We start from the raw sequence: 16,559 nt of genomic DNA, 5'->3' as shown, positions 1-16,559 counted from the left end.
ACAACTTGCCCACCACCGAGGTCAGGCTCACTGGTCTATAGTTCCCTGGCTTGTCCTTACCACCCTTCTTAAACAGTGGCACCACGTTTGCCAACCTCCAGTCTTCCGGCACCTCACCTGTGACTATCGATGATACAAATATCTCAGCAAGAGGCCAAGCAATCACTTCGCTAGCTTCCCACAGCGTTCTCGGGTACACCTGATCAGGTCCTGGGGATTTATCCATCTTCAACCGTTTCAAGACATCCAGCACTTCCTCCTCTGTAATCTGGACATTTTGCAAGATGTCACCATCTATTTCCCAACAGTCCATATCTTCCATATCCTTTTCCACAGTAAATACTGATGCAAAATATTCATTACTATCTCCCCCATTTTCTGTGGCTCCACACAAAGGCCGCATTGCTGATCTTTGAGGGGCCCTATTCTCTCCCTAGTTACCCTTTTGTCCTTAATATATTTGTAAAACCCCTTTGGATTCTCCTTAATTCTATTTGTCAAAGCTATCTCATGTCCCCGTTTTGCCCTCCTGACTTCCCCCTTAAGTATACTCCTACTTTCTTTATATTCTTCTAAGGATTCGCTTGATCTATCCTGTCTGTACCTGACATATACTTCCTCCTTTTTCTTAACCAAACCCTCAATTTCTTTAGTCACCCAGCATTCCCTATCAGCCTTCCCTTTCACCCTGACAGGAATATGCTTTCTGTTACCACATTTCTGAAGGCTTCCCATTTTCCAACCGTCCCTTTACCTGCGAACATCTGCCTCCAATCATCTTTTTCTTTCAAGCAAAGGAGATTAAATAAAGATCTTTAAAGTTTTGAAGGGGTGAGACAGAGTAGATGCAAACAGGTGATTTCAATGACTGAAGGTCTGGAACATTGGGACATGGACTTCAGATGCAGTGTTTTAGCAGAACAGAGCAGGAGAAACCTATTAACATTGTGCATTCCACTATCAGCTATGTGCTATTTAGACCACGTTAAGAATAAGTTAGCTGGGTGGTTGAAGGAATGGGAGCAGTGGAGCGATGGAAAGCAGCTGATTGGTGAGTAAGATTGAGGAATATTTCTAGTCTTTAAACTAAAATAAGGCCTTCAGTTTGTGTTTAGGTATCTAGTCTTTGTCTTCTCTCTCTTCTTAAAGGTGGCTTGTCAAGTATACGATTTGTAAAAGTGATTTGTAAAAGAAATAATTGATCATAATAAAAGTGCAAAAAGTGACTATCCTTACTGATAGATATAAGATTCTTAGAAGGACATGTGAGGTGCAGTGGTAGTGCCCCTATCTCTGAATTAGGACTGGTTCAAGAACTATCTGCTCCAGAGGTGGTTTTAACGTCACTGAACCGGTTGATTAAAAATACCTATATGATACTCAGGGGAGTTGAGACCTGAAGGCATAACCTCAGAATTAGGGGTACACATTAAAGACTCAGATGAGAAGAAATTTCTCATCTCCCAAAGGATAGTGCACCTGTACAGTTCTTTACTGGAGAGGCTGGGTCAATAAGTATATTCAAGGCTGAGATGAGACCTTTTTAATCAGTAAGGCAATGAATGATTGTGAAGAAAAGGTAGGAAAGTGGAGTTGAAGATTATCAGAAACAAAAACAGCAGTTGCTGGAAAAGCTCAGCAGGTCTGTCAGCATCTGTGCAGAGAAATAAAAGTTGGTGTTTTGGGTCCGGTGACCCTTCCTCGGATTTTTGAAGATGATCAGATTGGTCATAATCTCATTAAATGGTGATGCACACTTGATAGGCCAAATAGACTCCTTTGTTCCAATGTCTTTTGGGCTCATGAAGGCAAAGAATTGAATGTGATTTAGAACAGTGGGATTAAGATGACTGACAATGTAGAGCATAAACACAAGGGACAGCTTGTTTCTGTCTTGCAGTGCCACATGGTTTCTATCTCATGACAGGTACAAAGCATTCCGTGATCCAGATGGAAATCTCATGCTGTTCTACTGGAAGCTGCTGGCTGTTCGACTTGGATTCATCATTGCCTTTGAGGTAAAGCAGTGGCAAGAATCTTTGTAAAGGAATCATTTATTTTTGATTAGTAATCTTAATCCTGTCCTATTGCCCAGTGGATATGTTGGGTCCTTATATGTATGTCACAGTCAAGGTACAGGCATCTCGTTACAAATCAGTTACTTCTCTGAAATGCAATAACTTTACATGGATCTGCGTGTTCCTAGCAAACTTGAAAAAAACGTATGATTGTCAAGTGAAAACAAAATCTCACATGTATCGATCATATTCTGGTAACCTCCATTAGCTACAGCCCTTCTCTGTGGGATACTCTTCTGATGCTCTTCGCTTGAAGTTTCTGCTTGAGTGTTCCTCCACAGTATACTATTCTTCTGTTATCACCTGTTAGTTACTCTCTTCAAAGTCCCACTATACCCTATTGCTTCAAGTACAGATGGGTTTAGTTCATGCTACTGAGCTGCTGTTCTTTGGTTCTGCAGCATGTGGTGTTTTTTATTCTCCGTATTATTGACTGGATGGTACCGGATATTCCAGAATCCCTTGAAGTGAAAATGAAACGGGAACGGTATCTGGCGAAGCAGGCATTAGCAGATAACCAGGATGTTTATCTGTCGGTGAGTCTATATTTGGCTTATCCTGGTTAGTAAGGATAGAGCTGTTTGTCAGCTAGAGACAGCAAACTATTAAATAAAAGTGGTTGCCTCACATACATGACCATAATAACAGAGAATAAACAGTTGGATATGAATCAGAGTAAATCATAAAACATTTAGTTTGACCCCTCATGTTGGGTTTTTAAATCCTGGGGATTTCAGAGGAACGGTGGATATAGGAGGGGGATGTGGAATTAAATAGTATGAGATACAATAAAGGATAGGTATAATGCATTTTATTTCTGATGTGGTGTGAAGGCAGGGAAGAGAGAGTATGCAAAAGTGTTTTTTACAACTGGAAGGACAATAAAGGGCGTTTGGAGAGGCGATGATCATATTAATTTGGATAAAAGAAAACAGGGATAACAAACTCTGCTCACCTGCCAGGTTTATGATTGTTTGTAGCTCACTCTAATTTCACTAATTACACCTCTACAGGAAGTGGTATATCCGACCTGAAATACAGTCCACCAAGGTGTTCCCATGGCAATAGGTGATGCAGGGACGAAGTCACAGGATGATAGTATCGATTCACTTGGACAAGTCAATGCTTTTGGTTTGGTGTCTGCTACAGATGCAGCATGTTATACCCTAACCAGTTGCCTGTGCATGGCTGTGCAGCATCTCCATTTTAGCAATGGATTAAAGCATCAGGATTGACCCTTTCTGCACCCCACCCCCAAACTCCCAACACAGCTGAAGATTGAAAATACACCCTGTGTTGACTGATATTTCGCTTTTCCTGAAAACAGTGGCTGTCTCTCTTTACCGTCCTGGGCATATCCAGGTCCAGGCTGGTGTGCCGTTCCTTCATGTTCTCCTTGATGCGTGAGCAACGTCACCAGTTGACTGAACTTTTACTGAACTTTTATGGATGGCATAAAATACGCAACCTTTTGCCACTGCGTCCTTAAACTTATGAGGCCTGTGTGAGACTTAGAACTAGAATTGCTGTGGTCATGAATTCTGGAAAGGATGGAGCTCCTCAAGAATATATCAACCCTAATAATAAGGTGTTTAATCAGATTGTGTCAAGATGCAGTGTGGACGCAGGTCTACACTAAATCTACCAAAAGAGTCCAATTTGGAAATGCCCTGAATCTCCTGTTTAATCCAGAACAGACAGATGCAGACATTTAAAAGTTTAAACATGTTCTTGAACTGTACACAAATGCCTGTGAACGTGTTGCCAGTTGCTTGAATGGTGTAGGAACTTTTCTGTTCAAAAGTAAGCCTTATTTGAGCCTTGTAGGGCTGGTATCTACAAGTCGAGCAAGAAAGCGACACAGCTCTGCCCCACTTGGAAACATGACAACAGAAAGGAGACCAAACCATTTGAATATATATCACTGCTACTTTGCTTTCTTATTGTGCATCAATCACAAAAGTGAAAGAGTTGCTCAATAAAGAATGTAGATCCAAACAATACTGTATGAAATGTGTGATCTGAACCTGGTCCTCACATTTATTTTGGTAGAGATCTGTATTCTCAGTAACAATATGTAATCTAAAAGGTACATTTGTAAATCTTGTCATCTGGCTCCCCCACACTTCTACCCTTCATCTATTATCAACTTTTTTGTCTCTTTCACTCTTTCTATTTTATCAAAGCTGTGACATCCAATGCTCGCCTGAACTTGCCTATTTTGTTCCAAAACAAAAACAAAAAATACTGGAAAAGTGCAACAGGTCTGGCAGCAGCTGTGGAGAGAAATCAGTTAATGTTTCGGGTCAAGTGACCCTTCCTCAGAACTGTTCTGCTGCCGGACCTGCTGAGATTTTCCAGCAATTTCTGTTTTTGTTTTTGATTTGCAGCATCTGCAGTTCTTTAGGTTTTTATTTAGAATTCAACTCTCTGCCACATCTCTTTCATGTATTCCCACCTTGAAGTTATTGCCTATTTTGTTTCTCCCTAATTCCTCTTCACGGTGTTGACATTGGGGCATACTGCATCATCTTAGTTGCCAACTGAAAATTCAATGTTTTCACCATGCATCCAGGCATGTGTATTTATATACATTTAAGATCAACAACTTGTATTTATAATAGCACCGTTAATGTAATAAAACATCCCAAACTGCAGAACAAGAATGTCCTAAGGCAAAATTTAACTTTGGGTCACATGAGACAATATTGGTACAGATGCTGCAAGAGATTTTGAAGAGTGTCTCAAGGGAGGAAAGAAATGAGGAGAGACGGAAAGATTTTGGAAGGGAATTTAGCCCATCACAGCTGAAGGCACAGCCACAATTAAAATATCTTGTGGCTCGATGCCAAACTTTATTTGACAATTGATCATGTGAGGGCCTTGTAAGGCGATGGTGCTACATCGATGCAAGTTGTTGTTTCAGGGGTATGCAGGCTTTTACTTATCAGTTCCTGAGGACATGCCAAAACATTTTATAACTAATTACTTGATTTTGAAATGCAGTGATTATTGTAATATCGGCAAATGCAGCAGCCAATTCGTTCACAGCAAGGACCCACAAAGAACAAGTAAAATGGAGGCAGTTGATCTGCTTTGCTGGTGCTGATTGAAGGAGGAACATTGATGTGCACACCTGGAGCTTTGGTTGGGTTGTGAAATCTTTTACTCATATACGAACCACTGGCAGCTAGGAATTCCTTCATTGAACATCTCATCTAAAAGGTAGAATCTTGTCCTAACTCAGTACAGAGCTGGAGAATTGGGATAATCACGTACAAGTGCGATGTGAGTGTTACCAAATCAACCAAATGGTCACAGTCTCCTTCCAATGAGTGGGGTGAAGAGACACTGCTGATAGAAGGACAGATTGATACAATATCTTCATGGTTTAGGACGTGTTGTTGAACTAACTGGAATGATGGTTGTTCTGACAGAAAATTCTATTCTGATTGAGGTGAAATGGCTCCAATCCCCGATGTAAACTAAGGACTTATAAAGAGCTGAAAATGTGTTGCTGGAAAAGCGCAGCAGGTCAGGCAGCATCCAAGGAACAGGAGAATCGACGTTTCGGGCATAAGCCCTTCTTCAGTAAGGGCTTATGCCCGAAACGTCGATTCTTCTGTTCCTTGGATGCTGCCTGACCTGCTGCGCTTTTCCAGCAACACATTTTCAGCTCTGATCTCCAGCATCTGCAGTCCTCACTTTCTCCTTAAGGACTTATAAATACTTGCTCCAATCCAGTACGTTGGTAAATGTTGGTATTGCAGCCTGCTTTATATTGAAAGAAGCAAACATATGTGCCCAGTGCTGTGAATGCCTCTGTTCTCTCCATAAGCTTCACCTGGGCTACTTTGTTTCCAAACCGTCACTCTCCATTCCAGCCCTGGCTTTACATCATCAGCCTCAACAACACATCACAAACCGCAACAATGACTTAAGGCTATTTTGCATGATTTATGCATCCTTTAAGGAAAAAAACAGAACTAATTATTAATACAGTTCCATTCAGACAGAAGCTAAAGACAAAGATTTTTCTTAAATCAAGTGAATCAATCATTCCCTGACTGTCCTGCGAAAGAGTCACAAAGATATTTAGGTGTGGTTCTGTTGCCTCTTTAATGTAGTTGTAATTGTTTGTGCCTTTTGTTCTGAAACTTGCATTCTAAACTGCTACAAATCACACTGTACGAAACACTTGCTAAACTGATTTGTACCTGCTGTATATTTGCATATATAGATTGCGGATAAGGTCTGACCTGGATACATACCAATTTATTTTGATGGAATAAACTGATTCATTTCACAGTTTATTTGAAACCTTGTTTAATGGAACTAAATTATTTCAGGTTTGTTGCTTACTTCTTCCACACTTGTCGTTCCTCTGGATCTTTGAGAAGAATTACAGGTTCAGTAGTGTTTGGTACGTTTTATTTCATAACTTTCCCTGCTTTTTTGGTATCGTATATCTCCATTCCATTTTTGCCTTATTTTGCCCATTTTATTCGAGGTGTCTTTCATTTCTGATTTTTGAGTTTGTTTTCATAAGTCATAGATTATTTGAATAAAAAAGCTAGCTTTATTCCATGTTTGTTGTCCTCTTTTTAAACTGTGACTTGTAAGATAGGATACAAACACTCACAAAGATACTTGCATCCTCTTTGAGGCTATTATATTCGCCATGAGGACTCAGTAAAATTCTTTGCATGAACTTATTATGTTTTCCATCAGCAATTCCATCTTCTACCTTTGTGAGATTTGCGTTCATCTTCAAAAACTGTGGGATAATTCCACAAAGGAGCTCATCAGGACCTTTTAATGTAAAATGGATTTATTATATGATAAATGAATAAAGAGATTTTGTTTTACAATCACAAAGAAGGAGATACTTATTTTTCAACTGTGTATTTTTTTCAATGGTATTCGTGTTTTGATCTGGACGAAAACATTTTTATGTGAAAACATACGCAAAGGGGGAGTGATTGTTTATACATGGGGCTTGTGGAAAGGCCTATGCACGGACAGCTCTGTAGAGAGTTTTTGTATCCAGAGACTGAAAGCTGAATGTTGGGTTATTTGAGCAATCATCCTTTCATTAGTTCAACTAAGTGTTTGATTTCTTTTTAATATTTATAATTTTTTTCTATTTTTTGCAAACTTAATATTAAATCTGTGCGTAAGGAAAGGTAGTTTATTTTTACTTATAAGTTGCTATTGAGAGCTTTTTAGGCTTATTGTTACTGAGGGCTTACAAGAGACACTGGATGTGATAAATAATAGATTTAGAGAGGTGGTTACACAGAAGGATCAGTAAATGTGGAGAAGCACAGCATGTCAGACAGCATCCGAGGAGCAGGAAAGCCAGTGTTTCGGGCCAAAGCCCCTCGCCAGGACTAATGAGGGGTTTTAGCCTGAAACGTTGCCTTTCTTCCTTTTCAGATGTTGACCTGCCTGCACTGCTTCTCCAGCTCCATGTTTACTGACTCTGCTTCAAGCATCTGTAGTCCTTACTGTCTCCAAGTGACAGAAGGATCAGTTGGGTAGATGTTTGAATGTCAAGAAAAATAGGAAGATAGCTCAAAAGGCTTCTGCGGCTATTCCTATCGCAAACAGATATTCCGTTTTGTGCACGTTGAAAGATAATCTCTCAGAGGAAAATAGAAGTTGTAGTCAGATCTTGGGCACTAAGAATGAATCTTATGTTAAACCGAGTTTGTCAGGATTTAATAGAATAATTGTAATAGGAGACTCTCCTGTAACAGGCGCAGACAGGAGATTCTGCAGCAGTGAGTGTAAATCTAAGATAGTGTTTTGCTTTCTTGGTGCCAGGGTTAGGAGCGTCTCAAAACGTTTGAAGCATATTATTAAACGTGGGAGTGAGAAACCAAAAGTTGTACCCATTGGTAGGAAACTCATAGTTGGGGAAAGGGTTAATTAAAGTTTTGCGGAGTGAACATAAGTTAGGTAGAAGGTTAAAAAACAGAACATCAAAAGTGTAGTCTCTGGTTTATGTCTGGTGCCAAGTTCTAATCAGGGATGGAATAAAAGAATAGCGGAGATAAGCCAATGGCTGAAGAGGTGGTGCAGTGTGCAGGGATTCAGTTTCTTGGTTCATTGGGATCCCTCCTGGGATAGAAAAGATCTGTTCAAAAAGGATGGGTTTAACCTGAACTGGAAAAGGATCAATATCCTGGCAGGGAGATTTGCTAGTTCTGTTTTGGGAACCTGTAAACCTTTATTGGGGGTCTTCCCAAGTAACGGTGAAAATAGAAAGAAAAGTGAGGATCATTTTGAAACAAGAGCAAGTTAATTAGAAAAGATAGACAAGAATAAGTCAGAGAACAAAAGTAACTCTGAAGAATTAAACTGCATTAATTTCAATGCAAGAGTCTTTCAGGTAAGGTTGATGATCTCAGGGCGTGTACGGCAATGTAGGACTGTGATGTCATAGCTATTATAATAACTTGGCTGAGGGAATGACAGGACTGGGAGCTCAATGATCTGGGCTTTAGTTGCTAATTGAAAGAGAGGCAAGAGAGATGGGGCAGTGGCATTTTTGATTAAGGAAAACATTATTCTGTAATTAGAGAAGATATTTCTGAGGAATCGTTTAGCAAAAATGTGTAGATTGAAATTTGAAATAAGAAAGGGATGATCACTTTGGCATTGTCTTGATTTAATTTTTTAAATGAAGTAACTAAAAAGATTGATAAGGGCAGAGTAGTAGACATTGTTTACATGGACTTTAGTAAAGCCTTTGACAAGATTCTGCATGGTAGAATAATTAGTGAAGTTAGATCACACAGGATTCAGGTTGAGCTTGTTAACTGGATACAAAATTGGCTCTATGGTGGGAGACAGAGGGTGGTGGTGGAGAGTTGTTTTTCCAACTGGAGGCCAATGACCAGCGGTCAGTACTAGGTCTACCTTTTTTTGTTGTTTATATACATTGATTTAGATGAGAATATAGGAGTTACAGTTCGGCAGTTTGCAGATGACTCCAAAATTGGTGGTATCGTGGACAGTAAAGAAGGTAATCCAAGATTACAGAGAGATCTTGATCAATTGGGTCAATGGGCTGAGCAGTGGCAGATAGAGTTTAGTTTGGATAAACGTGAGGTATTGCGTTTTGTTAATACAAACAAGGATCGAACTCATACAATTAATTGTAGGGCCCTGGGTAATGTTGCAGAACAGTGAGATCTAGGGATTCAGGTACATAACTCTTGGAATCTGTGCCACAGGGAGACAGAGTGGTTAAGAAGGCACATAGCACACTTGCCTTTTGTGCTCAGACCATGGAGTATAGGAGTTGGGACGTCATGTTAAGGTTGTACAAGACATTGGTGAGGCCTCTTCTGGAATACCGTGTGCAGTTCTGGTCGCACTGTATAGGAAGGATATTATTAAACTGGGGAGATTTTGGAAAAGATTTACCAGGATGTTTCCAGGAATGGAAGGTTTGAGATATAAAAATCGATTGGAAAGACGAGGTTTTTCCACTGGAGCTTGGGAGGTTGAGGGGTGATCTTATTGAGGTTTATAAAATCATGAGAGGCATAGGTACGGTGAATGACAAAGGTCTTTTCCCTAAGATGGAGGAGTTCAAAGCCAGGGGGCATGTTTGTAAGGGGAGAGGAAAAGATTTAAAAAGGATATGATCGGCAACCTTTTTTCTACACAGAGTGGTTTATGTGTGAAATAAACAGATCAAGGAAATGGTGGATGCAGGTACAGTTACCACATTTAAAAGACATTTGGATAAGTTCTGCAGGAATATGGGCCAAGTACAGGCAAGTGGAACTAGTTTTGTTTGGGAACATGGTTGGCGTGGACTGATTGGACCGCAGGGTCTGTTTCCATGCTGTATGACTCTAGATATAACAAAATCACACAATATGCATTAAAATCACTACAGGTGAAACCACCAAGGGCCTGGCCACATATTCCTGCTAAGCTGAGCATTGAGGTGGCCAAGGAAGCCCCTGTGTAATCTGATTTGCCTACAAAAGTGCTGTATGTCAAAAGTAAGTGGAAACAGCGATACAGGTAAATATGTGAAAAATGTGTAAAGTTTTAAATTTATTCGCACTTTACAATGGCCTGACCTTGCACGGTAAAAGACATTGAAAAAATTGGGGGTTGGCTCTGGGAAAAATTCTGTAATCTTTTTTCTCCTTCACATGTTGTCTCTGGATATGTCCACCTGTTATCACTGTATGTTATCTGTGATGTTGTGTGAAGTCCCAGAAAATCTGAACAGTTGGTTCTGCAGGTAGTTCGTTCTCCCGCAATCCTGTGTTATTAGAAAATTGCATAATAGCAGCACCATTTAAACTAATGGAGCTAGAATCGCGTTGTAACCAATACATGCTTGAAAAGTTCGCACTTTATAAACAGTGTCCCCAATTTGTCAATTGCGTTATAGTGAATTCGCATTAATGAAAAGCGTATTATAGCCGACTGATCTGTACATTCTATGTGGCCTCAACTCAAGAAACTGGCAGGTAAGGGGGCCAGCATTCATTGGACACTTAAGTCTTCAGAGTGACAATCTTCCATTGATATAGTCTACTTTCCTGATCCACAGATCAAAAATGTTGGAGGTCTGTCAGGTGGCTTTGTTAGCCTCACACTGTAGGGATATGGTTCTGATGTTTGCAGAGTAATGAGCCACCTTGGATTCTCCTACCACAAGAAACAGCAGCTTTTCAAAGCCGTCCATGCCAGCACAGGCGATTAGTGCTGACACATTCTCACTTTGCTTCCACCATTATGTGTTTCATCTTTAAATATTGACAAATGATCTGGTAAAAGATGGCAAAATACACTGGTTTCATCTGCATTTACAATGCATCTAGTTCAGAATGTGACTGAGACTATTTTGCAGCCATCACAGCTGGAAGCTTTCCTGTGATTTCCCTCCGATTGGGTGATGTAGTCACATGACAGGTGTGCAAAAGCACCATTGTTCGGAGTTTCCACACCAGAACTCTCAGCTTATCACAGGCATCTTTCTATTGGATTTCCTATTCTTCAACTGCAGTTTCTGTCATCCAAGTTTGACTGATCCTGATTTCACTGTATTTACAATCATTGTTTTTTTTAGATTAGATTACTCACAATGTGGAAACAGGCTTCTCGGCCCAACAAGTCCACACCGAGCCTCTGAAGAGCAACCACCCAGACCCATTCCCCTACATTTACTCCTTCACCTAACACTACAGTCAATTTAGCATGGCCAATTCATTTAACCTGCACAGCTTTGGACTGAGAGGAAATCAGAGGAAACCCACGCAGACACTGGGAGACTCCACATAGACAGTTGCCCGAGGCGGGAATTGAACCTGGGTCTCTGGTGCTGTGAGGCAGCAGTGCTGACCACTGTGCCACCGTGTCACCATTTTTCAAACTGATTTGTATAAAATAATAAATGGTTCACTTAGTACAAAATGTGACTCTGTTATGGTTTATTCAAATCCTTTCTTCACTCACTCTGGTTTATCCTGGGAATGGTTCCTGTCCACAATATTACCTCAAAGGCTCCCAGTCAAACCCAATGCTTTGAGAAAAGCTGCCTTATAAATCTCCTTGAAACAAAATTTGGAGCAAAACAGAATTTTTTAAAATAGTTGTTCATGGGAAGTGTGCATCGTCAGTTAGGCTAGCAATTCTTGTTCATTTCATATTGCCTTTGAAACAGTGATAGTGAGCTGCCTTCTTGAATGAAGGGAGTACAAAGATGACAGTGAGAGTACCCAATGACAGTGAAAGAACAATACTGTGGTTACAAGTCAAGATGGTGTATGACTTGGAAGGAAAGTTCTACCCATACACTTGCTGCTTTTAACCTTCCAGGTAGTGTAGGCCATCCCAAATTTACAACATCTGACTTAGGAGTACTTGTACTTATAAACATGATCCTGTATTAATATTTTTAAAAATCTAACATGCAAACATTTGCTTGTCCTTAAGAGTGGCTATTTTATATTGTGCAGGTACGCAATCCTTTATCCGAAATCCTTGGGGCCAATTGTTTTCAAATTCATTTCAGATTTCTGAATAAATTATATCTTCATAGTGAAATGTAAAAAAAACCTAAGAGCAGACTCACGTGTGAATAGTACGAGCGCTGAGACACAACTGACGCGTGCCAGTGCTAGGCCACACCGTCACATCACATCTGAGTGATGTGGTTCGAGTGGGTGTGGAGTTGGGTCACCTGTTTGCACGCCAAAATGACACTCCCCACTCCACAAAAACATTTCGGAGTTTTTCGGATTTAAGAATTTCAGATAAAGGATTGTGTACCTGTACTGCATTGTATTGTATTCCAACTTGTGTACAAAACCACTTCTGAACATACTCAAGAATGGAACATATTTATATAACTCAGGGACTGTCCAGTGGAGGTCAGAATTTTGGAAGGCACTGTTGAAGGAGCCTTGATGAGTTGTTGCAGGGAAGTTTGTAGAAGGTACACGCTCCTGCCACTCAGTATCTGTGGTGGAGGGAGGAAATATTGAGCTGGTGGATTGGGTGCTAGTCAACCAGTTTGCTTTGCCCTGACGATGTTGAGCTTCTTGTATTATTAGAGCTGCAGTCATTCAAGCAATGAAGAATATCACAGTGCACAGGTGGACAGGCTTTTGGGAGATGGAAGGTGAGTTACTTGTTGCTGAATTCTCAGCCTCTGACCTGCTCTTACAGCCATATATTTGTACAGTCGGTCCTGTTCAATTGCTGATCAATGAATTTCAATAATTATTAATAAGTTGAATAAATATGTTCAAAGAGGTTGAAATCAATAGTGCAGCATGTTGACATTTGAATTGAATGATTCAACCACTTCTAGTGAGCTGCTTGGTATCTAACTGAACAATGGAGGAGAAAGTGAGGTCTGCAGATGCTGGAGATCAAAGTTGAAACTTCAGGAAGAAGGGCCTGTGCCCGAAACGTCGAATCTCCTGTTCCCTGGATGCTGCCTGACCTGCTGTGCTGTTCCAGCAATAAAGTTTCAAATCTAACTGAACAATAGTTTGCAATATAGGATCAAGATAAAATTGGTCCACATGCTGGGCTTTTTTATAAACTTTAATGGATCATGTTACAATTTTTAAAATCCAAATATTAGACAAATGTTTTTGCCTTGTTTTGTCATGTGCCAAAACCGAGACCATCTTACTCTCATGCTGTCAAACCACTGACATGTCTAATCTTTAAAATGGAACCATTAGTAATGGCAAGGGTCCCTCATCCTCCCAATGGATATTAAATATTCATTAATAGTTGAGGGTTGCCAAACATCAATCTCTTGTGCAATGCAGCAGTACTTTTGACAATGGAATGAAGACAAGCACAATATAAGGAAGAAAATAAATATAGTTTAGGTTCATTTACTAAGAAAGGTCAAACAGGTAGCAAACCAAACTGTACAGAAATCATTGTAGCCAGCACATAAATTTCTACTTTTACACTGTACATTTTAAAATCACTTATTTAAAGTGAAGTGTGGGCTGTCTTTATTTAGTTCAGAGAAAAGAACATCTGAAAGTAAGAAGACAAATAATGTGTTCAGAAATAAATGAGATAAAATTATTTTGCTGGTAGAATATGCTTGAAATCTTAGTGGACAGACCCATGCTCAAGTCCCACCTGCTCCAGAGGACTGTAATAACATGTCTGAACAGGTTGATTAGAAAATACCTAAAGATTTTGACAAATTAACCTTTTTTGTTCATTTTGATCAAGCTGAGAATCAGTTAGGGGAAAGAGAGGAAAATATGCAAAATAAGCCAGCAAGTAGAAACCAGAATCATTAAAATTGTTTAGATTTTTTTTCCAAAGAAATTAAGTTTTATAGACTTGTGCATGTGGGTGTTTGCTGCTGCTGCAGGTAGCCTGGTCTCTGATTGTTTCGTGATTTGTCTCGATACACTGTCACAATTTGTGTCAAAAGACCATAGGCATTAGGAACCTGACTACTTCAGTCAAAGGAGCTGTCACTTGCCAAGAGATGATGAGATAAAACTTTCTGAAAAACTGCATTTGTACTTGTAGATGGAATCTCATTTTTTCTAAGTTTTCTGTTTTGTAGCGTTTTGTGCATTCACACATTGGCCCAAATAATATGTGATGGTGCACAGTAGATTTATTCCAAAGTGACAGGAAAAAGCTGAAAACTCTTATTTGTTAAAACAATGATCCACTGAAGTAGAAATGTATGTTAGTAGAATACAGCACAATTAATAAGTTGCATTATGCGGCGTTTTTTCAGTTGTACAATGAAGTCTATGTCTATCAGTCCTTCCTGGACAATGGTCTCTAATAGAACATGTTGCTCGTGGTGCTCTTTCCAACTTCCATATATTCTGCACAATTACAATGAACAGGAACTGAGAGGTTTTCTTTTTTGAAATGTAAGCAATTTCTTTGAAGATTGCATCACTAAACCGACATGCTTACACTGGGCATCGAAACAATACTGCTGTCTCACCACGATCCTGTATGTTTGTTTTACTGTTTCAAACCAAAATGTGTGTATAGCTGAACAGATGAAATGCAAATGACTAGTCAACCACATTCAGATAAAAGTGCAATTGGTGTGTACTTAAATTTTCAATATACCTTCAGTAAGGACTGTAATAGGAAATCTTCTTACAAATATTCAGGTGTATAATATAAAACAGGATGAAGCAAAGTGGATAGGAAATTTGTTGACTGACAAAAAGCAAAGAATCAGTATAAATAGATATCCTTAAATTGGCACTGGTGATGTGCATACTGGATAAAACCCCAGAACAACTTTTATTCTTCACATTTAAGTGCTATATGAGTGCACAGTTTGTTTCTAATGTTAGCCATTATGAGGCTCATAGCTTGTAGACTTTGATAAATGGCAGCATTGAGTACCAGAGGAAATAGCTCCAAACACATTTCTGTAGACTTTGGCCTTCCATTACTGAAGAAACGTCGAGCCGTAAAGTGCACACTGCATAGGTTCACTAATTGGTCCCAGAGATGAGTAACTCTAGTTATTAGGAGAGATGTGATTTACTCAAACTATTTCCATTGAAGCAGAGAATGCCAGGAGAAGTTTCAATAGGTTTTTTAAGATTATGACCAGTTTCGAAAGGGAAAGACTATTTCTCTTGCAGGCAAAATGATAGAGTTATTAATTTTAAATTGCCACAGAGAGAGTGAGTTAGAGTCCACTGCTCTATTTAATGGAAAACTAGATCACATTTGATGCAAACACATTCCTATTTGGGATTTGTAGCATTAAAATAATATTGAAAATCTAATATTCTTGTTCAAAGGTAGTGCTCAATGCAAAGCTCTAAAACAGTAAAACTATTTTCCATTATGCAGCAATTTCAAGAAATCATTTTTGGAGTGTCATTACCCTACATTTGAGGCCCTCACACACACACGGGCCAATTTTCCAAGTTTAGGCTACAGGCAAGAAGATACGTCCATTAGCGAGACAAATTGGGAACTTACAGAAAATTACAGCTCAAGATTTTTCACCCATTGCACAATTTCATCCAGAAGACAGCAGCTTTGCTCACTATCAAGTGTCAGGTTGCTGGTGAGAGATTGCTGGTGTGTCTTTGAATACACACATACTGTTTGAATAAACTGGTGAGCATTCCCAGTGAAGGTGTTTCACAATGTGCAGAGGTCCTGAAAAGTACTGCGTAGCAGTGGTTCACAAACCATTAGGCTGTAGAGCTTCTTTTCAAGCGGATTAATAATTATTAACACCCCATCTAAGGCGCATTTAATAGACATTATATTAAAGTATATTTTAATAATCCTTTCATGGAAAGAGGTATCTGCTTATACAATTAACAGTGAGATGGGTATGCCTGATTCTCATTGTCTATTCTTAATGTGAGGTTTTAGAATGACACTCATAAATCAGCATCACTTCCAGATATGAACCTTGGCATGTATTTTGGTACATTTTCTTTGAGTTAAAGTAGGGTGGGAGGTTCCAGGTGTATGTTATAGAGTGTGACAGTGTCTGGGTGTGGCTTACAGTGTGCGAGGGTCCAGGTGTGTGTTGTACAGTGTGCAACATCTGGATAGTGTTGTACAATATGCGAGAATCCGGGTGTGTATTGTACAGTGTGTGAGGGTCTGGGTGTGAGGCGTACAGTGTGTGAGGGTCTGCGTGTGTTGTACAGTGCGTGAGGGTCTGGGTCAATCTTGTACAGTGTGCAAGAGTTTGGGTGTGTGTTGAACAATGTGTGAGGATCCGGGTGTGTGTTGTAAAGTGTGTGAGGATCCACATGTGTGTTGGACAGTGTGTATGAGTCTGGGTGTGTGTTGGACAGTGTGTATGGGTCTGGGTGAATATTGTACACAGTGAGGGTCCGGGTGTGTGTTGTACAGTGTGCAACATCTGGATGAGTGTTGTACAATATGTGAGGGTCCGGGTGTGTGTTGTACAGTGTGTGAGGGTCAGGGTGTATG

General features: G+C 39.8%; 1 protein-coding gene across 3 annotated transcripts in view; it reads left to right on the top strand.

Moving 5' to 3' along the window:
- Window positions 1-4,377, top strand: part of ano11 (anoctamin 11) — a 47,601-nt gene extending 43,224 nt beyond the window's left edge. For all 3 annotated transcript variants that reach the window (XM_043675748.1, XM_043675747.1, XM_043675749.1), the window contains exons 21-23: window positions 1,928-2,018; window positions 2,480-2,614; window positions 3,092-4,377. In XM_043675748.1, coding sequence (XP_043531683.1) covers window positions 1,928-2,018; window positions 2,480-2,614; window positions 3,092-3,112 — 247 coding nt within the window. In that variant the 3' untranslated portion in view covers window positions 3,113-4,377. The remainder of the gene's footprint in view (window positions 1-1,927; window positions 2,019-2,479; window positions 2,615-3,091) is intronic.
- The last annotated feature ends 12,182 nt before the right edge of the window (window positions 4,378-16,559 follow it).

Source organism: Chiloscyllium plagiosum, chromosome 34 (genome assembly GCF_004010195.1).
Source record: "Chiloscyllium plagiosum isolate BGI_BamShark_2017 chromosome 34, ASM401019v2, whole genome shotgun sequence".
NCBI classification, from domain to species: Eukaryota; Metazoa; Chordata; class Chondrichthyes; order Orectolobiformes; family Hemiscylliidae; genus Chiloscyllium; species Chiloscyllium plagiosum.
Note: the sequence above shows the minus strand (reverse complement) of the source record. Positions and strands in the feature narration are given on the sequence as shown.